Raw genomic sequence first — 27836 nt, forward strand, 5'->3', positions numbered from 1 at the left:
TTTAGATTAGTCTTTATACTATTTAGAAAGTATTTATAGTATTTAGAAAATGAATATGTTTACAAAATACTTGTAATAATTACTGTTGTCAGTTACACATCTATAAGTAAGTAGTTCTATTCTTAGCTTAAGGAAAGCGAAAACTATTTTAAAAGTGGGATTATACCTCTTTCAGAGACGTTAAAATATATTATGAAAGAGGATAATTATATTAAGAGGAAAGTTTGCGTCAAAAAAGTGAACCAGAGTTAAGGTAAGCAGATTTACGAAGATATGCTTAATCACTGTAATAATAATTAACAGTTCACTAGAAACAGGGCAATTTCCAAAAGCATTTAAAAACAGTGTTGTAATACCACTTTTTAAATCTGGAGATAGGAATGATGTGGCAAATCCCCTAATTTCACTGATAACAAGCCTAACCAAGGTATCAGAAAAGATCTTAAAAATTAGAGTAAACAAATTCTTGGAAAAGCATAATCTACTTTCAAATTCTCAATTTGAATTTAGAAATCATAAGTCAACTCAAGATGCAACGCATTTATTAACAAACACTGCATATATAAAGATAAACTAGTAATAGGGATTTTTTTTTATTTGGCAAAGGCTTTCGACACCATCAATCATTCCATTTTACTAGAAACCTTAGAGGACCTAGGAATAAGAGGTCTAGCATATAGTTTTTTTGAAAGTTATCTGGAAAATCAAAACCAACAGGTCAAAATAAAAGACAAAAGAAGTGACATGTGGAGTGCCTCAAGGAACGATCTTGGGCCCATTGTTATTCATTATTTACGTGTATAATATATTTTTATTGGAGAAAATGGGACAAATTATCATTTGCTGTGGTCGTCTATAAAGGCACAAACTGGTACAACTTGAAATTGAAAATTGAAAGGAATTTTGTAGAAATTAAAACTTGATTGGCTTATAGATTAGTTTAGTGGAAACACATTTAAGTTATGGAATCATAGGCTGGGGAGGTGTTTCGTAAACACACTATAAGACTACAAGTTTCGCAAAATACATTCTTAAAATTACTCCTGAACGAGAATAACAAGTATGATAAACTTTACATCGAAGCTAAAGTATTCGTTATATATATAGAATAAACCCAGAAAAGATCTAAAAGAAACTGATAACGTTCATTGATTGTAATGCCACATTCATATAAAAATTATTGTACAGATAGTTTCTGTGGGTATTTATGTGTTTATTGAAGAAAATGTATATTTGAATATTTCAATGTAATTAAATATACAATGTATTTTTTCACGCCAATCAACAGTATATGTATAGCTCAGCGTTAAAGAATTACATCTACAAAATTTACCTCCTAGACTAAGAAATCGCTATGCCTTAAGATATGATTCCAGAGAAGACTAATTCTTTATACCGATTATATTATAATAGTTCTAAGCAAAAAAAAAATGGATATTACCTGAATTTGAGTGTCTTTTCCTCCGACGAAAAAGACGCCTAGTCCTTTGTTGTCCGAAGCAATTTCAATAGTAGTCTCTTTTCCGGGGATTATAGAACATGTTAGAGGATCTGCTGGAGGTTCTGTAACAAAATATACAAAGAAATGTTTTAAAAGAAGAAATAGAGAGGAATGTAAATTCTTTTATTTGGCAAGTAGTGATAAGAGGGTTGGTATTTCTGTACTGAAAATATAAAGTACGACAAGAAATCATCCAATATTTATTTGCTGTACATTTTTTTGATTGAAAACTTTGTGATGGTGAAATTGTTCAATCAACCCATAAAAATGTATTCCATGAAGAGGACTCATGGTCTTTCCCATCACTCTTGCCTGAACTTCGGGCGACAGGTTCTCGCATTTTTAGTAAATATTCTCCTTAAGGGCCTCAAGATCCCTTGTTCACGTAAGCTCGAAACTTCAACAAAAAACCATTAAAAAAAGTCTATAATGATTTAATCGCGTGATATGGCCGGCCAATGCATATTACAAAAAGCAAAGTTTTTTTTCGAAAATGCCTTCTTCACATTATCGGTTATGGCTCGAGCAGTTTGCGACTTTTATATTTACAATTTGGGCAATTGCATTCTAAAAAATGGCCTGATGATTCCTCCAGCTCAAACAGCATAAAATGCAGTAACATTGAGCGTATGTAACGGTTCTTCTTGGGTGGTACACGGATTTTCGTTGTCTCAAAAACGATTATTATATTTATTCACTTAATCGATAAGGAAATTACTGATAGTTTGAAAAATCCCCATCTCTCTCTTCGTTTATATTCAGGAAAGGTTGAGCGTATATTAAACGCGTTTGGTAGTCAATACCGAAAAGCATTGTCTACACTTTGTAAGGAAACCTCTTCAAATCTTTCACCAAAATTCTGCGTAATGACCGCTACCTAATGCCTAATTGGGTGGCACAAAATCTGGTCATGTTCTGGAGTTCGACAACTTAAGCAACAGCAGCGATATTCTCATCAGAACGGCTGATTCTGGGCCATCCAGCCTTGGGAAGATCTCGTGTTGTGCCAATATATTCAAGGCGAGTGACCATTAAACGCCACAGTGTTTGTCCAGTTGGTGCCGGACGGCAAAAAAATCTGCGACGAAATCCACGATGCGCCAATACAATCCTCGAATTGTTGCGCAAAAAAATGGAAACAATTATTCCCCATTCTTCAGAAGTGAACCGATTCATCGCTTATTGAATTGGATTCTGCGATTATTTACTTCACAAATGTCAAAACCGAATTAACATTTGTTACCATTTGCAAGTTATAGGGTTTTCTAAGAGGGCGATTTCTTTGGCCCCATCTGTTAGTAAGAAAAAATAAAAATGATAAAATATATTATAATCCCTCCCAAAATATTCGCATTTCATGCTATTGAACTATCCCTTCTCAAATCGAAATCTTATAACTCTAAAATCTGCGTTGGACATTTTACTTTAAATCAGTAAGAACAAAAAAAAAAATAAAAGTGATCGTAAGGTTGATGTGTTGCAAAATTACCGAGAAACTCTGACTCCCTCAATTAGGGAGGGGTTTTTGTTTTAAGAGAGCCACGCCACTCTTAATGACTAATGAACACATAAAATTTTTCTACGTCAAAACGTTCTGAATACGTACAATACCAAAAATGTCAGTTCTGAATACTTAAATAATGAACCTCGTATTCCTAATCAGTAGAACAAACAAATTTATTGAGAAGAATTTCAACTTAATTGGCACAGTCAGAAGTATTATAGTTTGGTGTAAAAATAATTAGCACAGGTTTGAAAAGGTGGAATCTAAGAGGAAAGTTCGAAGTGTGTTAATAAATATTTACGATATAAGGGTCGTAAAGATTACAAAATAAGATGGGCCTCGTTTCATAACCCATTGAATATCGTAATATGAATTTACGATACGAATATACTACATTATTTTACCTACTACCAATCACCTTAATTACTTACTGAAAATAAGACAATATTCCTGAAATTAATGATATTAGAATCATGTAACAAGCAAGCGTTGCATTCATTGTTGATTTATTTTCCAAACTGTCAATTTTGACGCGGTTCACTTCAGTTTGGTATAATTGTATCGACATGAGTTCCGACTATGAGAGTGTGGATTCTGATATAGAACTTGCTGCAAATAACGCAATACAAACCCTAGTACCCGAAATAAATACGAAAAAGTATATAAGCGATTAGAAGACTGGTGCAATTCAAAAATATTCCATGATATATCGGAGAAAATTATATTAGCTTATTTTGCTGGGAAAACTGAAAAAGAAAAGGCATCATCAATGATATCTGTGAAGAAAAATGTGGATATAAGTACATAATCATATCTATTGGCTTTTTTTAAGTGGAAAATTGAAGGTCCCAAGCCGAAAAAATCCAGTATATTTTCAAAGGAAAATAAACAGAGACTTTTGAAAGAAGCCAATGATGATCAATTCTTGATGATGAAGGTGAGATATTATACATAAATATGGTGACATTTCCAAGTAGCATATTATTTTTATAGGTTTCCTTAATCGTGCGTGTGTTTGGCGCTTGTCGAAGAGAATAATTGGTGATGTAGTTGACGAAGAAACGTTCATAACGATAAAAATACCGAATACTAAAACTAAAAAACTCAAAGATAATTTGCTATTACTAGAGGAAACATCGCTGGTTTTGGCTGCTTGAATAACGTCTGAAAATATGTTCGACTTCGACCTCAAAATGTAGTCCATCACCGGTTTTTTATTTTATATAAAAATGGAAAATGTTTTTCCATGGTGGATGGAAATCGAGTAATGTCGCTGAAAGATATGTAGAAACATCCTTAGAAAACAAAAAAAAATATAGCTTTTAAAATAATGGAAGGAGAAATCGTTTCTACAAAAAATTCAATTGAAATTGATCCACGTCAGCTGGAATAAACATCACTAATTGTACATGTGTGGTGTTTAATTATTATAATAAATGAGGTTTAATTTTTTATTCATGAGTTCATTCTACTAGTCATTGAAAATTCAATTAATGAATTAGTGAATAGAAAAAATGGTCAGCATGACTATCATATATTGTTTTGTAATATAAATTACTAACATCTTATCATCGTTGTTATTTCTTGAAATTAAATATCTGAAAGTTAGGTTTCCCTTGACTTCAAAAATACGGGTGCTCAGGAGCTCTCTTGGCAAACGTAAGCTACAGATAAAACATGGGATTCTGAGTACATCTGACCTAATTCACTTTTATCAAAAATTTTTAAGGGACCTAGCACCCTTTGAAAATAAGGCTATGAAGTCAGTTTTAAGCAAATCTCAAAAAAGCGGTACCTGCAAATTTCTAATTCGTAACATTGTACAAATCCGTAGTGATTATTTTTTCACTATAATCCCGCATTTTATATTGACAGCACAACCATACAATGTGGAAGGAGCAACGGTAAATTGGGTTAAATTTTTTCTACCTCAAATTTTATAGTAAACTCGAAAGCTGTTAGGTATTTTCTAACAAAAAATATTCAAAATAGCAATAATGCGTAGTTTTCGAATGACTAATTAAATCAAAATAAATTTCAGTTGAAACATTAAGATTGTCAACAAGCAAAGAATTATTGATTTCATATTTGAACAGCACGAACTAATGATATAATAGCCTGAGGTATACATCTATTGAAATCAACAAGGTAACAGTCTTTTTAGAATTGCTCAAAAAACTGACTTGAATTTCCAACTTTTTAATAAAGGTGAATTAGGTTATAGATGGAAATAAAATTACATATATCTGTAGTTTGCATTTGGCAAGAATTTCAGGACACTGTAACGATGACTAAATGGAATACCCTGTATATTAATAAACTTTTGAAATCTACGTAAAATTTTAGTATACTTTTGTCTAAAGCACTTTCGATAAATGCATACTTTTTGTAAAAAAATTTGATCTTTATAAATTGTTTTTTTACGAGAACACCCCTAAAGATATGAAATTGGTTTCTGTTCGGTTGCTTTTAGCAAGGTCAGACGTATTTGAATCTATGTTAAAAAATTTTTCATTTTATACAGGGTGTGTATAAAGAGTGTTCAAAGTTTAACATCATAAATATCGAATTTCTTTATTTTTTTAAATAGAAACACCCGGTTTTTTCTATTTCAATCCATTCAGGGGTGAAATATAAGGCAAAGGTATAGGAAAGTATACCTGAATACTTTCCTATACCTAAACCTTACCGTTATCTAGATATCAAATATTTTTTGTAAATTTTTAGAGATGCACATATAGTCTAAATTTTATTTGTATCTGTTGATACAAGCACTAAGAAATAAAAAAGTATTTTTCTTTATCTTGTCAAACGCTGTAAAAAAAGTCAAATCGAATTGTATTTACTAATCCTATTCCAACTTTGAGTCGTTTCCGAGATATTTGAGGTTTTAAATTATTATTGTATTTTTTAACAAGTTATAATTTTTTATGTATACTTTTAGTAACATTTAATAACGAAGTTTATGTAAATTTGCTTTTAATACAAGGTGAATGTGAAAAAGTTGTTACAAGAACATGTACTTTATTTGCTGCAAGATATCCAGTTAGACCACAACCAAACTCGCATACTGTTAGAGGAATCCTCAACAATCGAATTAAGCCAGTTGTTGACTATAATAATGTCGAAATTAATGTTGTTTCTTATTTCACTGCTTATCCAGAAGCATCCATAAGTTGCCGTAAGCAAATCGTCGACTCACCGTAACGAAAACATAAAATGCATCCCCATTCTTACAATTTGTGTTAAAATTTAAAACTAACCGACTTTATCAAACGAGTAGAGTTTGCTGACCTAGACCAGATAAAGAAAAATACTTTTTTATTTCTTAGTGCTTATACAGGGTGCGGCAGCATAACTTCCTTTTTTCAAAAGTTAATAAAACTTATTGTATGAATCAGAAAATTTTTATTCGTTTTTTATAATACAGGCACATACATAAAGTTTTGTTTTACTGAGTTTTGAAGATCAAATCAGTTAGGTGACGTCCCCCATTCTCCATACACTGAGTAAACCGATTTCTGGCGTTTGTCATGACTCTTGCCAGCATAGCAGGCGTTATGTTGGCAATTTCTTCCTGGATGTTCGTCTTCAAATCTTGTAGGGTCCTTGGACGGTTCACATACACACGGGATTTCAAAAAACCCCATAGGAAATAATCACAAGGGGTCAAATCGGGAGAGCGGGCTGGCCACTCCAAATCGCCCCTAATTGAGATAAGGCGCTCTGGGAAGTGTTCCCTCAAAACAGCCATCGATGTTCTTGAAGTGTGTGCCGTTGCTCCGTCTTGTTGGAACCAAGTGTCCCCTAAGTCCAACTCATCTAGCCGTGGGAAAAAAAATTCCTGTAACATGTTTACATACCGGTGCGAATTCACTGTCACTGTGACTTCATTTTCCTCAAAGAACCAGGGACCAATAATTCCACGTGAGTAAATTGCACACCGCACTGTGACTTTAGGTGAATGCAAAGGCCGTTGATGCAATTGTCGAGGATTGGTATCAGCCCAGTAGCGCATGTTTTGTTTGTTTACGGATCCACACAAATGAAAATGGGCTTCATCACTAAAAAAAACAATAGCGTCCTCAGGAACGACTTCCAGAAAAACCTCACACGCGTTCCTCCGAGAATTGAAGTCACGTTCAGAAAGTTCCTGCACAATTGCCATCTTGTATGGATGAAAATGAAGATCATCATGAAGTATTCTCCTCACAGAACGATCGGAAAGTCCAAGGGCAGACGCATGTTTGCGCGCAGAACGCCGTGGTGATCGCAACACTGAAGTTCTAACTAACTCAATGTTCTCCGGTGATCTAATGGGCCGAGGGACTCCAGTTCTTCGTCTTGTCACACTTGCAGTTTGTCTGAACGTAGTGACCCACGTAACAATTGATTTCCGGTCCGGGACAGGGGCCAAGGGGGCTAAATTAAAGCGATTCCGAAAGGCGCGCTGGGTTGCGATCACAGAACATCCGCTCGAAAAGTAAACCTCAACGGCAAACGCACGCTCCTCACTGTTCCAACGCATGATGGCGACTGAACTGTGCCGGGACAAAACTTTATAGTCCCCCCTCTCGAACGAGACCACTAGCACTCCGTTACGACATCTACCGACTAAATGGCGAACTTTTTAAAAAAGGAAGTTATGCTGCCGCACCCTGTATCAACGGGTCCAAATAAAATTTAGACCACACTTGCATCTCTAAAAATTTACAAAAAATATTTAATATCTGGATAATGGTAAGGTTCGGGTATAGGTATAGGAGAATATACCCGAATTTGCCTTTTTTTCTTCCTGAATGAATTGAAATAAAAAACCGGGTGGTTCTATTCAAAAAATAAAGTAATTTGATATTTATGATGTTAAACCACTTTTTATACACACCCTGTATAAAATGAAAAATTTATCAACATAAATACGTCTAACCTTGCTAAAAGCAACCGAATAGAAACCATTTTCGTGTCTTTAAGGATACCCTCATAAAAAAATATACTAAAGTATACTATTCGTAGATTTCAAAAATGTATTAATATACAGGGTGTTCCATTTAAAACAGTAAAGTTACAGTTGACTTCCAGTAGAACCGGAAGTCGACCATCTTTGAAAATATTTTAGTTAAAAAGATCGTATCCGAAAACCCAAACGTAGAAATTTTCATGATTTTACTAGAAACATTTTGCCATATACAGACAGTTTCAACTCGTCGTGGGACACCCTGTATATATTAACCCGACATTACACTTTTTTTTTAATTATCAAATGTAGAGAACAAAAGTTTACTTGGAGAAATAAATAGAATGGAATATGGAAATGATAAAAAAGAAATAGTCCTAGACATATGTAAATAAATATTTTTATCGTAATGTGTATGTTTTGTCCCCTATTATTGTCAATCATTAATTTCGTATAGATTATTATTATTATTTCAATCCTGCCTTAGATGAATTGAATACTATTATTATTATGCGAAAGACTTATGCACTACTCAGCTTATAGCCGGTATTATTTTCCTATCCCGAATACAAAGTATAAAAAGGATTAGGCTCGGTTCACATAATGAGCTTCAGCACTCTGTGACAAGTATTCAAAATTACAGCCTTCTGGATGTCGGCGAAGGTGTTTTTGGTATTTCCAGTTTGGCAATGCTATCGTGCAGGGTCTTTGGGTCGAAGCCGGTTGCTGATATAATAACTGGGACTATTTCCATATTTTCGCTGTGCCACTTTTGTTTAATCTCAATCGCGAGATTCGCATATTTGGCCAGTTGCTCCCGGTGTTTGCTGAGAACGTTATGAGTGTTCGTTGTAGCTACATCGACAATAAGGACTGAATTGACTCTTCTATCAAACATCACGATGTTAGGTCTGTTATTCGTCATATGTCTATCGGTGATAATGGACCTATCGTACTACAGTCTGGAATTTTCATTTTCGAGCACATTCTGCGGCTGGTACTTGGAATACGGTGTATAAATATTGAGAAGACCGAATTCAAATAATCCAACAACTCTATGTAGTATTCGCTTGTCTCTCCCTTTTGGAGATAGTCGATTAACAATATTTCATGCGCATTCCAAAATACTGAAGACTTTGGAGGCGTCGGACGTGTTTCATCGGCTGCAGTCCACTCAGATGATGATCGTTTTGATTCCGGAGTGAAGTAATGGATCCATATTTCATCCATTGTCGCATATCGACGCAAAAAATCTGATTTATTACGTGTAAACATGTCCAAACACTGGTCTGAATCATCAACACGTTGTTGAGTTTGACCGACTGTGAATAAACGCGGCACACACTTTGAAAAAAGCTTTCTCATGGTCAAATGTTCATGTATATTTGTAAACACACTGTCTTCTGATATCTTTACGGCCTCAGCTATCTCACGCAATTTTAATTTACAATAAGATATAAGATATAATGATGTTTTCTGGAGTAACCACCTCAAATGGACGACCCCAACGTTCTCCACGTGTCTATACGACTACGTTTAAATTCAGCAAACAAATAACAAATGGTTCTGTTCGATGGAGCAGAGTCCGGATAATACTTTGAATCCCATTGCTGAGTTTGTACAGTATTTTTTACATCAAGAAGTAATGATAAATTAACACATGACATTGTTTTGTATCCATTGTGTTGAAAATAACAAAAGTAGCTCCACTTAAATGGCTGTCGATTTTTTCTGACTAATCGAAATGTCATGAAATTTTACACATAGTCTGAAAGTTCGTACTTCATTAACGTCATATGTATTTGTCAATGGCAGCGTATGTCAGTCACAAAAGTTAATAAGTGATGTAACATATATGTGCTTTTGCAATAATTATCGAGCATAGTAAAAACTTTTGTTTAGTTGTAGAGTCCAGAAACATGATATTTTCAAAGTTTTAAAAATATATTATTACAAAACCTTTTATTTTCTTGTATACCATGAAAGATTCTAAACAAAATTGAATCATGCCACGCAACTTTTTACAAACGTAATTACGATGATAAAGACTGAGTAAATTAAAATGAATAAACTAGCAAAGTCGAACCAACACAAACGTAAAGGCGCTGGGGTTGCAATGCGTTTTTTATGAATTTCATTCAAGTTAGTTTTGGCCAACGGTATTACAAAGGCAAAGCAGAATGATGAGAATAGAAATAAATTATTTTCATTATTACTGTTTTGTTGAATCGGCCTCAACTACATTGAATATAAAATTAAAATAATATGTAAAAGGACATAATATTAAATATATAAATAATCCTGAAACACTGAACCAATATTGTAAGAATAATTGGTTTTAAAGTATTAAATATAATTAAAGCATTAGATATTAATATACCCCTAACGAAAACAAAAAACTTGGGAAAACATTTCAAATGATTAGTGGAAAAACTATCTACTTAGAATTAAGACAACGACATCGACACCGCGAGTGTATGAGCGTAGTTCACAGAAAATAGGAAGAGAATTAGATACATTATGTTCCTACCATTTTGCCATTTAAGGTGATGTACACCATGCATCTGATTTTCGATTGGTAGGATGATCCGACAACGATCGTATTGGTCAGAAAGTTTAGGCCGAATTTTCATCCGAAAATTTTCAACAATCCCTCCAACATGGAAGTGTTGAACTTTATTTAACTTTATCCAATATCAGATGTTATTCAATTTAACTTTTTAATATAATTTTGTTTTGTTCATTTGCTTCGAGTTTGAATATCAGCTATTGAATTTGAAAAAATCAAAATAAATTTAGATTATCGGAAAGTGCAGCAAAAAAGCTTTAAACGTAATGCGAATAACGTATTACTTTTATATATTTTGTTAGCTACACAAACATGTTCAATTCAATTTATTTCATTAGTAAATTAACATTCATGTACGAGGATGTATTGATATCTAGTTGTCCTAGACCAATTCCATGCATAAACAAAATATTGCGTTACCATAGCAACGAACAATAACTTATTAGAAGTGTTAGTGTAAAGTTTGACGTCAAATAAGTGAACCAGAGATACGTAATAAATTAAAAGAAAAATTGAAGTATCGAGCCATCATCAAGTACCTGTATTTAAAAGGGTTAAGGAAAAGCAGATATAAGAAGATATGCTTAATACTCTTGGTGATCAATGTCTTTTGTATGCGACCGTGAAAAATTGGACTGCAAGCTTCAAAACAGGTAAATTTTCTAATTGAAGACGAAGCTCTTGTATATCATGTTTTATATTTGAAATTTCCACCGAAAATTGAACGTAAAATTGACGTTCTGGGTTAGTATCCGCAATTAGCTGATAGGTGATCTACCTTCACGAAAACACATGAGACATACAAAGCATTTTCGTCCGAAATTTATATATATTTTTTTTTTGGAATCGTACCATAGGAAATCGGATGCAAGGGACACCGGTCTTAATCTCAAAGTCTATTTAAGCTTTTATTAGAAAGCCGAACCAACTTGTTTAAGACGAGCTACGTCTCGGCATATCTTTTCTAATATTATTTAATGAAAATCAAGACAACGGCACCTCGAGCGATATCAAAAGTTAATTGCAGATAACAATTGCCAATGTTATTTTCAAGTTTTTCAAATAAGGTCCAAACGTTAATTAAGTTATAAAAAAATATTTCGTGCCTATTTTACGAAAACGATTGAAATATCAAGGAGTGATTTAAAAAATATTTCTTTAATCTACAGAGATCACAAAGGAGACGTAAGAGGCTATTTAGGCACTAATCAGAACGCCAAATCAACTTGTTATGGTAGAAATCAGATTCCTCCCAATTGAACCAGATGTCAGCGAATGTTTATACACTTTATACACTGTTTGAAGCGAATTGAGCACCTCTTCAATTAGGAAACAGGAAATAGTTACCAGGTCTTGGCTTTATAGCTCCAAATTTCTTACCTAAATAATCGCAAAAAATCTACCTTGTTTGAGCAGTGTGAAGTTTGACTTGTCATGCAAGAGGGTAATACCATCAAACAAAATGCCCGGTTATTTACGTCGAATGGGTTCGCCTGACCTTAACAAAGTGTGTTCATTATTTTGCAAAGGCTCATGTAATCGATCAGGATAATACCAAATGAATTATAGTTGCTATACACCCTGCCCTGCCCTGTAACGTTGTAATCAATGAAGTGGTGTTATCCAAAATGCCAATGCTAAAGACATGTGAGGTAGCATATCATTCGTGTGATTTTGTGTTCATTGGATAACGCATGTGGAACTCAGTGGGTACCTAATTTGTAATATCTCACATTAGAAAGCCTGTCAAATGCGAACACATTCAATAACCATAAAAAACTAATCGCTGCTTGTATTACACCATTGATCCGTACAGGATCATTTTTTAAACGTCACGAAATTTCAATCGTCTTCATCTTTCTGGAAAATTTCACACCAGCTGTATGACAAGTGGGGTCAGTTGTCTCCACTCTGGGGAAATAAAATTTCCTCACAATATGAAGTTTTACAATCTTGTAATCTTTTCTTTTTCTTATAATTTCTCGTTGAAAATTTATTAATACTAGCAAGTGGAGGAAAAAATTTGAATTTCTATTGAAATATCAATTTTTCAAAAACAAGATAATACATAGTCAAAATATAAGTAGAATTTTCTGGCAGTATATTGAGAAAAATTTTGTGTACCTAGTCCTATTATGTAAAAATAAGAAAATATACATACCAGGTACAGGTGTAGTAGGTCTAGATGATGGTGTCGTTGCTTTCAAGGTGGAAGGTTTAGAAGTAGCATTTTTATTTTCTATGCTATTGGACGAAATATTTGGAACCAGTGTGGAAGATGATGCTGGATCTTTTTTACCAGGATTGGAAACAACCAGTGTTACCAAACCTTCCGTTCTCTTCAACAAATTTGCTGCCTGTAATACAAACAAAATCTTAATTCGTCATTTTCATTTAACAATCAAATAACTCTTAAAGATTTAACTAAAGATTACTGGAAATAAGTTGTAGCACCATTTTATTTCCAGTTAAAATAATACATTATTCCAGCTGGATTTAGCGCGGTTCCATATGTTATAAAATCGAGGATCTTAGTATTTTTTTAAAGTGATAAAAAAAGGAAAAATGATCACTTTTTATATGTTTCATGTCACAAAAATATAATCGAAACAACCAAAAAACAGTTGCACATACAAGTACATGTAAGCTTTTAAGACCAAAGACATATTTGAAAATTAAATCGCTCTATTTCGGGTTTAATTGTAGTTAATTTTATTGAACTATTTATTGATAGATATGTAGAAAAATGAGATATTATACAGTCAATGCTACAATTGATTCTTTTTTCCATTTTTTTTGGTTTTTATTCATCAGTGAATTCTTCGTGCCAAAATTGTCTTTTCGGTGTCCGTTTATTTGATTGTCATTGACTAACTAGGGGTTAGTGCTATCTTTGACAGCGTCATCCATAGTGTTCTCGTTAATACAAAACTACAAACTTTGCATCATTTATTACTTTTATTTGATGCTCTTCATTTTTTGTCGGAAGTCTTACTTTTTATCTGTTCTTCATATTGCAGGATATTGTGAATTGACTAATATCGCAGGTATATGAACAAGGAGTCATTCACTCAGTCTTTTCGTAGTGTCGCAGGTCAGCACTTAAAATGGTACCTTGATTCTTCACTTTTCCAACATGAACTTCAATGTTTGACTCAACTTAACAAACTGAATCGAGTCTCTTCGTCTAGTTTGTCGGATTGGACGTTTTTAACTAACTCATCAATAACTAACAAGCTAATTTCAATTAAAAGTTTTGCATACTAAAAATGTTCTAGCTCGCTCAGAAAACGACTCTATCTGTAGCATTTTAGAATCAAACACATTTTTTCGTCATTCTTCTCCTTCACATATTTTTGCAAAGACAGATCTTGTTTGGTTGGCGGTTTAGTTTCGATTCTGGACGTATTAGTCTAATTAACTCTTAAGGGTTATCGGTAGTATCAATATTACTTCTATGTCACCCTTCTTTTTATTAAAAATTTCCACCAGAACTAATTAATTTCCGTGAGTATAACACAACTGTTGCAGACTTGGTAAATTGTTACCGACTTTGATCAGAATAATATTAGTTGTAATTTCCAACCCAATTATTTTCAATCGTTCCGACACTCGATTCAGTATTTGTAATTTAAGTGGGGTTCATCACTGAATCTGTTGAGAATGATTTAGCTGTGATTTTTTGAGCCTCTTCCATAGTCTATTTTTATGTAAGAAAAAAGTAATAAAAACTAATTACTAATCAAAACTTCGTTCTGTCATTTTGAATATTGGTACAAAATAATCTGAATATTTCCTAAAAATTTCATAAATGTACTCGAGTTAACATAAGTTTACGGTATTTTATAAACCATTATAGAGTGAGAGCCATTGTCTGCCAGACATACGTTAAAGTATAAAAACTGAAAATTTTTTTGCGCGTTTTCACTGGTGTAGGGAACAATGTTTGGAGGTTACAAACCTTGAGCAACGATGCCTTCTGTAGGTATCATGTAATCAAGGTGCGCAGTACCTGGGCTCTCTCACTTTAAATTATAAAAGCTGAAATTTACACAGAGTGTTCAAATGACCATTCTAAGTGATTATTCAAAAGGCCAGACCTATTAGAAGGGTCTAACACTCCGCCAGACGCGGTAGAAGATCAAATAATGCACTGAGGGAGCATTGCTCAGGTACATGAATGCATTTAGAGAGTATTCTTGCAGTTTAAATTTTATAATTAACAAAAAATTTATGTGAATATTACTGAACAATCATCATACAATAATTTTTAAATAACCATATTCAAAGGGTTAAACACCCCCTTAGACTGGATAAAGCCTACCTAGAACTGAATTTAATACGGAAAAAATTATTTATTCTGTACATAGAAATTAAATTTAGATTTTTTATTTATTTTGGTTTGTAACTCCCAAACATTGTTCCCTACACCATTGAGAATACGCAAAAAAATTTTTGTATTTCAACGTATGTCTGACAGGCATTGGCTTTTAGTCTATTAGCTGTACGGAACAATAGAAAAAGGTTTCGACTGGTCAAAAAGCTGTGTATTAAATATATTTCAATTTCATTAATCTCTTCCCAACAAATTTCACCGAAAATACGATTTTAGATTTATCTATAAGTAAGGAAGTCCAAGTTGTATATTTTCAACAGTTGGTTTAATTGCAGCTTGCAGTGTGCTATCTATTATGAATTCTAGTGTGATCATGGAAATTTGAAAAGGTCTGCGTAGGCGCCGAAAAGTCTGTAGTTCAACAGTTAATGAAAAAACTTTTAAATCATTTAAAGAAAAACATTTATGTAAGAGTGTTGATGACACAGTGGAATTAATTGGTAGTACTCTTGGTGTTAGGAAATATACGATATACAGAGTTATGAATGTGGTGAGTTTCAAACACCACGTAAAGCTCCGGGAAAACCAAAATTTCTGTTAGAGAATCATTTCAAATAGAAATTTCTAAGCAAAGTACATGCATTCTTCTTTAGAAAATAAATTCTTGTCATGGTTCGAGATGATAAGGATTATCCTGAACTGAGTCGACGCACACTATGGAAACTAGTGTGGATAGTATGGAAAAAAAAAAACTACCTAATGGCTATAAGAGAAATGAGAAAGCAAAGAAGACACATATTTTATCAGGTGAAATAGTATGGATCAATGAGAGACATACATTTTGGCAAGATGGAACTGTTACAAGTCTAAGACAGGCTTTTTCAAATAACTTATCAACTGGTTTAAATCCATCAACAACAAAGGGGCGCAGACAGATAATAGTACACAGAAAGTTCGAACAGTTTTGTTAAAGGTAGTTTATTGACATTTGAACTGGTATGGCCACAGATAACGGAGAAAGTTTCAAGAAAAAATAATTCTTTTAATATGAGTGATGTTAAACAGTTTTTTTTGGGGGGGCTGTAAATAATGTGAAGTCTGAAAACGGGGAAAAGGCAGTTAATGATAGGATTAAAAGAAAAGAAAAAAATTGGTTGTTTGACAATATTACTGATGATATGATTGAGCTGTGTAATTGTATTTTAAATATTAGTTGCAACAGTTCAGCTTCTTTTTCCAATTCTGATTTGGATTCGTATTCTATGTATACTGGTGAGTTTTTATATTGAAATTTTTCTTTATGAACGTAAAGTTCAAAAATCAAAGTTTAAACCCTTATACTCGTATAACCAGTACGACACAATGTTATTTATGCCTTGTGGAAAAATAAACATTTAAAAAAAAATTACACTTGTTTACCTTTAGCTGTTTGGAAGTTGTAACTAGGTTAATTAGGTGGAAACATATGTGTACACCCGATATATTTACTGTATTCATACAAATGTTATTTCATACGAATATACTCGAGGTATGAATTGAAAAAATATTAACTGTAACTGTCTATTAAAACAAGTGGCACGCCTATGGATTACGAATGCTACACCATTTTGTTACACTCTCATTCTTAAAAATAGACTATAGATTTGAAAATATTTTATTACGTTATTTTTCATTTTATTCAATGATAAATTTTTTGTGATCATATAGGTAGATATTATTCAAATTGAGTAAACTTATTTGGATGTTATGTATGTAGTAATTTCTCTTTTCCAGCGCTGGATTTCCAGCACGGATGTTAAAAATTCCAGCGTAATATAATCGCTGATTAAGCTAAAATGTAGGATGCAGGAATTGCAATACCCATTAGTGTGTACAATACATGACACAACACGTACTGGGTTTCTATATCAAATAAAATAAAATATAATATTTGACCTTATGAAAATTTCCTATGGAATTTATACAGGAAATAATAAATGAGAAATTGAATAAGTTCAATAACTTTTGGTTTTCTTATCTCATATATTTTATTTGAAAATTCATGTGGACAATGGTGATTATTATTACATGTTCGGTATACATAACCCTATTTTTAACACGTATTTTTTTGTATCGAGGAAAAAAAAAAGATCCAAATTTGAAAGTTTATTATTTGACGCGCACAATTGTTTTTTTCATAAAAATTAGTTGTCAATTAAATTGTAATTAATGGATCCTTAGGCGATATTCTCAGTTTAATCAATAAGTATTGGAATTATCTAAAAGTAGACTTTATCTATGTAGAAATATTGAGTTAAAAAAAAATCCGTCTCTTTTAAGATATAATTTCGTATAATTTTGGAGTGGCAGGTTTCTTTTCAATAACATTTGGTAAACAGTTTGTGAAAGAATTATATTGGAGGGTGCATCGAGTGCACCTTTGCAGTTATAAAGACGGTATCTTCAATATTTATTACCATAAATATAAGAAGAAAAATTATAAAAGAGTAACAACATTTTCTATCAATTTTTTTTCAATATTTTATAAATTATTGAACATTTACTCATTTTAGAAAATCTTAGATTTTGCTGATGGTTTTTCGTTTTGTCTTAATGATAATAATTATTCAAAAGTTCGTATGTTTGCGCATATCTAGGACTCTCTTCGGCAGATTAAATTTTCTTGTGCCCTATTCAAACGATCTTTCGGATTCGACACAGTTAGTATGCGCCTTTTTGACCAAATGCTACTGGCTATAGTGCTATTTTGATGATGCAATGGTACAACGATTTTATGACTGTTAAAATCCACGGTATGAACAAGATGAACAGACACATCGTACAAAAGCAATAAGATTTTATGTGTACAGAATCTCATATAATTTGGAACAAATTTGACTTCTATTTTGTTAGACTTAGGAGATAGGGAAATACTATCGTTTTCATATTTTAACCCAGCCTTTTTCGAAATTAAAAAAAAAATAAAAGTTGTGCTACTTGTGCTCCGAAACAATTTTTTTTTTAATATTGAAAGTTCTATGAGCTGATAAATAATTCCAAAAAAAGTTAGCCCAGCCATTTTCCAATTTCGAAAAAAAAATATGGTTGAATTGTGCTAGCTTTGTGGCCTACTAGAGAAAAATTGGAAAAATGGATTGGAACACCTTAAAAAAAATTTGTTTCTTTTTTTTTCGAGTAGTTGGCCAGCCACTTTGTAATTCGACACAGGAATTTTTCATCGCAAAAGTAAAGGTTGTGCTAAGTTGTGCTAGCATCTTAGACCACTGTGCAGTCGATACGAAAAATTATTTCATCGAAATCAATGATTAAACTTCGATAATTGTGGATAATAATAATAATTGTGGTTTTCTAAATGTTATAATATTTCTACATCAATTTAATTCAATTAAAGCCTGATAACTAGCAAAGGAGTCAACCAACTTACATAAAAAATGTATTTCATCATGAAAATCAGACCATTTTTTTTTTAATTATAAAAATACTCTTGGAATCAAATTTGCTCCATGTTAAACGTGAATATTAAACATTATTAGTTGTGCAAAGCCGGTGATGCCTCTTTTTTCAGCCTGGATCGCCACGTCAATGAGAAGAAAGAAGAAAACAAACAAAAAAATAAAATCAAATAAAAGATTAAAGTACCTATTTGCATCAAAAAGATTTTCACAACAAAACCGATTTTACTTGATAAAACAATATCCCTTTTACTGTCCTTCATCACACCATGTTTTTCGTAATTTTTCTCCCTTAGATATACTTAAAAATACTTTATGTGGTGCAGTGATAGTAGTACAATACAATATTAATGACGAATCTATATCGATTCAGGTTTCGATATCCTGACAATGCATACGACTAATACGATATGAAGCGATAGGATGATGGTAAAATAAAACAACGTGGTGTGGATGCTGCTGTAGCCTGGCAAACAAAACTCATTCGGCGCTAGTGACGTAAGCAAGCGATGCAAGAAGAAATGAGGGCGAAGGGAAAATTTTCCACTTTTAAAAATTAATATCAGCGCTATTATGAGTGCTAAATACTTGCGGTAAATTGCAAGTTTATCATTACGGAAAGACGGCGACTACTCTTGGATGTCAACATCAGAAAGTTAAGAAAGACTTGGGGCTTAAAATCCTACGTAATATAGATTTTAGATGACGTTAAACATAAACTAACAACAAACTACTGATTGATTTTAAGAGGAATAAAACAATTTTATATCTAAATATTCTTAACCCATGATCTACATGGATGAAACGCACAGATATTCTTCTCACTCATTAAAAAGCTGATAACACTAACGAATGGTTACGAAAACCAGTGTCAAAGTGGTTAGGCATAGCTCATGCACGATGGGACTCGTCGACCAAATTTACCACCACGTAGTGTTCTCGTCAATTTTTAATGTGCAGTAGCTCAAAATGCAGTGTGAAAAATGCCTTACATCTTATTTCGAAAAGACGAAATAGAAGAGTGGTTACGTTCCAAAAATAATGGAACTTGTTTGGGCGTGTCTTAAGCAATACGTATCGAATAAAAACACCACATTTAGATTTTCTTAAATTGATTATATAGATCGACATTTCCTATGATGATAATTAGTGAATTCTCATAGTGATTTATAGAAATGGGATGTTCGTAACCCGATGTGGTTTATCAAAAAGTTAGCTCCATTTTAAACAGTTTAAAATCGTTTTCATCTGTGGTAAGTATGTATGAATCACGAAACAAAAATTAAATATCCATATGCTTTTCGATGACATTAGACTAATACATCCGATCTTAGAGTTATTATTTTCTAAAAATATATTGTTAGAATAATAAATATATTTATCGGTTTTATTCTCAGAATTTTGTATTGAAAATATTGGACTTTGTTGAATTTCTCCTTTGAGGGTACATTTGATTTTACTAGCAGATTTATTTATACAAGGGTTGACCGAAAAGTTTTCCACCTCAATCTGAAGATTTCAGCATTTATCAATAGTTGGAAAATATATTTGCGAATACGAATTTCAATTATTTTGGATGTATAAATTCTATTTGACAATCGTCTAAGTGGGTTGTGAAGGCTACGCAAATGAAAGAGGAGTTGGATACTTTACTCTGCACCATCATTTACGACCGTAAAATTTTGGGTTGACGAGGACATGATCGCATACGTAAACTATTATTTGGAAGAGGGAATAAGGTTAGAAAATTGATAGATAGAAATGAGAATGATCAAGTGAAAAACGTATTGTTTCTTTGTTAGATCGGAAACATTTCAGATAATCTTTGAAATTCGCTCTTCATTCTTTGTTTTTCTCCATTCATCCAACAAAGTGAAGTGAACAAGTTGTGCGTACAATATTGGTTAGTTTATATGAGTAAATCGAAGAAAATCGATTCATTCAATTCATTTGTTTATTTGCTTTATGAAGTAAATAACATCATTTATTGTTTTAAGGTAAGTTCAGTTGTTAGTAATATTTATTACATAAACTACAATGCTCCTTGTAGATGTAGTATTGTGCTGTTCGGAACAATGCTGAAAGTATTTTTCTGTGACCTATTAGCTTATCCAGAACGTGAGTCTATTTCTCTCCTACAGCTTTTAACGACAGATTTCACCTGAGAAAACAAATGGAGCCCGTGCGATGGAAGATTAATGGAATGGGATGTATTCACTTAGGTACTTTTTGATAGACATTATAGAATGAACCGGAATATTGCTTTGGTGAATTTGTCTTCACACAATTTGGGGTCGCTTAATATAATGGTAAAAATGAATTAGTTGCTTTTTTGATATTATCCGGTTTTGACGTCGACATAATATAAACTTTTTCGATTATATCAACGATTTTTCATCCACTCAAAAATACGTGCATAAATATCCAATTTTTTTGGTAAATTATACCAAATATATATTGATATATAATAATACTTAACAATAAGACAACTATGGTCCATCGGGTTTGACGTATAACTACTTCTGTAGCAGTATTAGTTTCATTATTCAATAACTAAATCTCGTATGTTTGTTAACACGAAAGCTGTATACTCAATTTTTGATATATTTTACCACTTTATCTAATAACTAGTTTTTTCAAAAGTAATAGATAATATTTTGCTACCTCAGTATGTATTATTTATAATAAAACTCTTATTTGATTGAGTCGAAGGACATTCATAAACTTTACAGACTGACAACAAAAGTAAAAGTACCTTGGTGTTCGATGTCCTTTGTATGCGATCGTAAAAAATTGGACTACAAGCTTCAAAAGAGGTGAATTTTCTATTGAAGATGATAAGCGAGCGGGAAGGCCAGTTTCTGTATCAGTCTCCGAAAATATCGATGCAGTTCATGGCATGATTTTATCAGACCGTCGAATTGGGCTAAAACGGATATCTGAGGCACTAAATACTTCATACGATCGCGTTTACCATATAGTTAGTTAACGTCAATTTGGACATGAGAAAAATTGCTGCGAAATGGATCCCCAAATGTTTGAATGTAAACCAAAAGCGTGCCAGGGTAGAAGCATCACGTTCGATCTGTGTTCGATTTGAAGACGATGTAGACTTCTTAAACCGAATTGTTAGTATGGATCAGACTGGAGTACATTTCTACGATCCAGAAACAAAGCAACAATCGATGGAGTAGCGACACTCTGGTTCTCCAAGACCTAAGAAGTTTCGTGTCCAAAAATCTGCTGGAAAAGTTCTTGCTTCAGTTTTTTGGGATTGCTATGGAGTAATCATGTTTGATTTTTGGGATAAGGGTAGAACAATAACCGGAGATTATTATGCGACATTACTGACCACTCTACGGAAAAAAATTAAAGAGAAAAGCTGTCCAAAGGTGTTTTGTTTTTGCAGGACAACGCCCCTGCACACAAATCTCATGTTGTCTGCAAGATAATTGTTTATTTAAGTAGGGAATATTTACCTTTAATACTGCTTGTCACAAGATAGAATTGTATTTGTTTCCTTGGTAATTTGAATGGAATTGTAGTTTTCTTTTACTTTTATTTTATTTCACTTTAATTTCTTTTCATCGGATGAATATATACGTAGTCTCAAATTGGAATCGATAACATTATTATATCGGAAACTGTAAGATGATATATCAGGACTGTAATATGAATACGTTGCACATTTGAGAGCAAATTGAATTAGATGAAATAATTCATTTTATAATTAAAAAAAATTCAAAATGACTTCCGAGATTCCTGTTATAGTATAGTAAATAGAAGATTTTCTCACCGCTTTATATGTTGTAATCCGAATGAGTTCGTTAATGTCGGAGAGAATTGTTCAAGACTCAAATTTGATATTGTGCCGATATGCCCCAGGAAGTGAAAGCCTTTCCTTCTAGAATGTGTAATATATTGTCAAAAAAGATATGGATGAATATTATCTGCATAAACTTTTCCAAATAATCAATACTCCCGTGATTATTATCAATGTAAATTTTTCGTTTCAAAAGAGATTTTTATTAAGATGATTAAAGAAGTTGATATAAAAAATTGAAATATTGAACTTATAAAGAAGAACGAAAACAATGAATTTTAATGTTATGATGAAAGTTACTGAGATACAACTAACTGTTGATGTGAACATAAGTGTTGCTACTTAAGTTTTGAGATATGGCAACTTTGATGTGAATATGTCATTGCTACTATCAAGTTTCACATTTTTAATGGTAAACGTTTTCAGTGTTGTCATATGACAGCTATTTGAGTTGTTTACAGATACTTGAAACATTCATCTTGGTTAAAAAATGGAATTAATTTGCAAACATGTTCTTCCGATGATTTTCTATGACTTTCGACGTGGATTGAACCAGCAGCTGTGTGCCGATCGATTCGCTTCGACTTTTGGTGATGAAGCATCCTCTGGGACCACCGTGGTCGCACTTCGCGACAGGATGAATTTCTCGTGAAGGTTTTCCAGAATCGGCCGTTGCTTCAGAAAACATCAATGCCGTGCGTGAACTGATATCGTATGATCATGATTTGATATACCTACCGTGAGGTTGAGGCATCCTTGGGCATTAGTTTCAGTCGCTGTCAAAAAAAGTCGTTCGCGTTTGATATCGCATAATTTGACAATCGCTCAAAAAAATCTCGTGTCGATTGGTGCAAAGAAATGCTGATAAAAATCAACCGCGATGTTTTAAAAGACGTCTATAAGATCTATCATAAGGCGACAAATCATGGATCTATGCATATAAAACCGAAAATTAACGACAATCGACTGTATGGGTCTTTCAAGACGATCCAAATTCAACAAAAGTTGTTCGCGTACGAAGCACTTCGAAGAAAATGGTCACCTGTTTTTTGGAATAACTGGAAATGTCCCCACCGTTCCTTTAGAGCAAAGTAGAACTTTTAACTCTGAATGTTCGAAAAAATCAGGGAAACCAATCGCTTAGTCGAATTATTCTCCACCACGACAATGCCGAGCTCTTCTCACACATTATTTCCAACAAAAAAGTTTTTGAACAGTCAAAACATAGCGTTGATTGGTCATTCGCCGTACAGCCCTTGTTTGGCATCCAATGATTTCTTCTTATTTCCGCAGATCAGATATAAATTGCGAGGTCCACATTTTTCTACACTTGAAAAAGCGATTGATGTGTTTAAATCATATATTTTGAAGGTACCTCAAACGGATTGGAAAAAAAGCTTTGACCATGGGTTCAAACGTATGCAGAGGTGCATTGAGATGCAGAGTAGAGAATATTTTGAAAAACAATGAAGCCATATTAAATTATAAATATTTGTCTATCTCAAAACTTAAGTAGCAAGCCTCGGAGTAGCGTATCTCTGAAAGCTTAGTTACTTAATTTCAAAACAGATACTAATAAAATAATTTGTAAATTACTGATATTTAGATCAGTGGAAAACATAGATTTTCTGTTAAGCATTAATTTGGGAATTTTCCACTTTAAGGATGTTTGTGATAATCTGCTTGGCAGTTATGGAAATCTACTCATTACTGTCAGCAACTGTAACAGATTTCCATCCCTCTTGCTGGATCACTTTCACTATAAAGTAGTCGATGATTTGCAAAAACAGTGACCGTTTTATAACTTGGACTTGTCAAGATTAAAGATTGGGCGATTATTTCCGGTAAATCTCCATGTGTAATTATTTAAACAGGTTACACTTATCAAGTTCCATTTGAATATTTGACAAGAAATCTGTGATTCTTAATGTTTCACTGTATTAGCAAAACGTATTTCGTATCATTTTGATGAAATTTAATCCATCATGTTATAGCAATCCTTTTCTCGAAGCAGTTCAAGTCATTTTCGACCTCCCTATAACTTGGTTGTGGAAAGTTATAGTTAAGAAATATAGTTCATTTAAATCCGAACTAACTAATAAGTATTTGTCACTTTATTATGTATTCAACAAATACTCTACTGTTGGTAATACTACGAAAAATGCCTATATTGTAATTGTCCATGTTGAATAAGGAAAGAAATGTTCGAGTCAACGATCTATGCTTAATTAAATTTGCACGTGTTAAGGTTAATGTTGAGGTAGTCGCTACTTGGAAATAATTGATAGGAAAGGAAAAAGAAAACGGTAAAAAAATTTCATCGTCGGACCAAAAATCTCGAAATAAGCTCGTTGTTCTGGAATTTGCTATATTTTTTCAATCAATTCCTCATCAAACAAATATTCTAAATCTTAGAAAGCATCCATATTAAATATTTAATTATTTGTATGACGAATATTTCCAAAAATGAACTAATGAACTATAGGTATAGAAACAAACAAACCACTTTTGATGTATAATATTTGAGGTTAAGTTTCTACTAAACTTTTTGTTTGTATTTCTTAATCGCAAATCGAAATAAAAAAATAATGTAATATTCAGAACTAGATAATGGTGAATTCTTATTTTTCTATATACAAAAAAGACTCAAATAATAGAAAAACAGTTATGAGGTTGTCAAAACCTATTGAAATATGACAACACCTACTTAGAGTTGTAGACTCATCTATGGTTTAGTTGTTAACAATGTTATTCTAGTTTTTCTAGTTTCTATTGAGTTTGTACACTTTAAGTATATAATAAGTAAAAATATAGTTTTGAGAAAACAGATAAAAAATTTATGAATCTTAATCTTATGTCATTTACGTTTTCGTAGTCATGGAACACTCAAGTCAACAATGTTTTAGCAGTTTTATATCATAAAAAAAAATATAAAAGCAGTGTATGAGTATTCTAGTATAAATGTTTTTTAAGGAGGGATTAAATAAGATGCAGGATCCTTACTCCATAACAACGTATTTTTAGGAAACTATAACCAGAGTAGACCTGCTGAATGTATTAACCTAAGTAAGAACAATCTACGAATACTAACAGGAGTTCTATAGGAGCACTGTCGCCTTAACAAACACCCTAAGACGCTAGATCTAGCAGCTAATGCGACGTGCAGGTTTTGTTGCACAGAGGACGAAACCTTTATCCACTTTTCTCTCGAATTGTGAAACACTACGGAACTCCAGAGCGCTACACCTGAGAGCGTATAAAATAGAAGACGAGGATTTCTGACAATTGAAGCTATCCCAAATTCTAGACTTTTAAAAGGAGTGGGATTAATGGATCAGCTGTAAACACTGGGATCTCCAGTATCGCAGCAAGAAAGGGGGAGATAATAGATCCTTTGGGTCGCGTTGTATACGAGATACCAAATCCATACATACATATTTATTAAACATATTCATCTTTTCCAGATTTTCGATCTATAATGTATCAACTAACATACAACACAACCATTGAAACCATATAAATCTACATTTTACAGTCGTTTGAAATTGTTTATTTCGAAAAATTTTTTATGTCATTAATTGTATTAAAATATCATTAATTATTTTTGATTATCATTAGATGAAGGTATGCATTATATATGTACTTTTAAAATTTAATTATGTACAGATATGAATAACGATTTTTATGATGTGAGGTTATGATGATCGTAAAAGAACTTATAATGAAGAAGTAATGTAACTTTCCTTATAACTTATAACCATAATTTTGGACTTAAAGCTACATTTGCAGTATCTTCGCTAAAGTAAGAATAGTGAATTAAGTTGGCTATAACTGCAACAATAACTTCGACTAAGCATTAAATTATTAATGTTTGGTATCTATTAAAAGTTACAGTGGATCGTTTATATGAGAAAGAACTATTTAAAGCATTTATCATATTAAGCCATGTTAATATGCGTGGAAGTCCAATAAAATGTTAATTTATATCTTGATAAATCCATAACTACTGTGCGTTGTTAGAAAAGTTAAATCAAACTGACGCGGTCAAAGATTTATCTAAATAGGGTGTAAAAAATTTATCAAATGGAAATTAGCACAAATATTCAGTATTAAATTTCGCTAAAATCCCTAATGAAAACTTTACGTATGATAGATTCAATCCATATAAATTTTAGTAGGTGAGTTTCATTATTTGATAGATGTGAATATTTTTCAGTCACAATGATAGAAAAAAATTTAACGATGGAAGCGATCCCAATTTTTGAAATGGACAACAATCCTGGTTGAGTGAGAGAGCCCCATATCGAATATCCTGAAATTATTTATGTGTAATGAACCCGTGATCACTCTACATGAATCTTTAGACTAATTTTTGTGGCGTCAGTTAAAAAATTTTGTTTATGAAACAAAATCTATCAATATACAGTAATTGAAAATATGATTACCACTGGAATACGAGGAAGTGAGCAGAGAGGAATATTATTGAATTTTTTTTACATAGTTAGCATTTGCTATTACCGCCTTTAATTAATGTTTTAAATTCCTTAATCACTTACTAATCAAATGTGATTATTCTTTGAACATAACATCAACAAACCCTCTTACAATGTGACATAAATATCTAAAGGTTTATCAGGTTTTTTGGGAAATGATTTGGTAAAATCTTCCACTTTGCAAATTCGCCGAACTTTTTTCACCAAATTATTAGATGTAGATAATTTGATAAGATTTCTATTAGGATATGATAAAGTGACTCTTCTTAAAATATTATAGGAACTCCAAAATCCTCTATTGTTTTTTATTTATTACCAGAGTATTTATGAATATGAATTCATACAACATTATAGAGAACAATTACAATGTACTATGTGAAAAAATTATGAAAATATCATCTCCCTCCAGCCTCCCCCCACTGAATTATAAGAACTCCCTCGAAAATTTTAAATAAGGTCGTGTGGCACCTTGTTGGAAAGGTATTTTAGTATTCAATTCTTGACAATAACCCAGGCGATTTTGGAATTATCGTATACCATTTTGCATAACCTCATGGGTTATTTTGTTAATTTCGTCCGTTACCCTAACTTTTAAATCAGTAATAATGTCTGATCTATTGAAATATACTTTAGAAATTATCAGGTATTTTCCTATCGGTTCTGCTAATCATCAGGAAAAATCTTTGAAGATACTAAAATATTATTCAGCCAAATAATCAACTGATATGAAGGTAGTAGGCTACTGTCATTTAGGTATTTAAAATTACTGAAAGACGCGTATTAAATTTAATTATGGCTTATTTGTTCGAGACTCAAAGAATAGACATTTTAATTATGATTGGTTGTGGTAATAAAACAAGAACGCAAAAGGAGGTTTGCGAAATTTTTAATAATAAATACCCTGGTCGACACGTTACGCAGTCTACAATTAGTAAAATTTAAAAAAAGCTTCGTGAAACTGGACATGTAAAAAATATTGAAAAACCAGGTAGAAATGTTTTATTGACTGATATAGATATACTTCTAGATTGAGAAAAATCCGCAAAAGCAAACTCGAGAGCTTGCCGCCGACAATTATGCAAGTAAATCAACTATTTTGAGAGTTTTTTAATAAAGAAAAATACCACCCTCAACAAGTTCAGTTGGTTCAGGAGTTAAATGAAGATTATCCTGATAATAGGCAAGAAATCTGTGATGGACAGAA

The 27836-nt window shown here is 32.5% G+C and overlaps 1 protein-coding gene across 1 annotated transcript in view; it reads right to left on the reverse strand.

The window, feature by feature from the left end:
- The window catches only part of LOC130894286 (uncharacterized), a 462711-nt gene that overhangs the window by 12430 nt on the left and 422445 nt on the right, over positions 1–27836 (reverse strand). Inside the window, exons 29-30 of the mRNA XM_057801000.1 lie at positions 12690–12885; positions 1442–1563 (exon numbers count right to left, since the gene is read on the reverse strand). Of these exons, the coding sequence (XP_057656983.1) occupies positions 1442–1563; positions 12690–12885 (318 nt within the window). The remainder of the gene's footprint in view (positions 1–1441; positions 1564–12689; positions 12886–27836) is intronic.

This window comes from Diorhabda carinulata, chromosome 5 (assembly GCF_026250575.1).
Source record: "Diorhabda carinulata isolate Delta chromosome 5, icDioCari1.1, whole genome shotgun sequence".
Lineage (NCBI taxonomy): Eukaryota > Metazoa > Arthropoda > Insecta > Coleoptera > Chrysomelidae > Diorhabda > Diorhabda carinulata.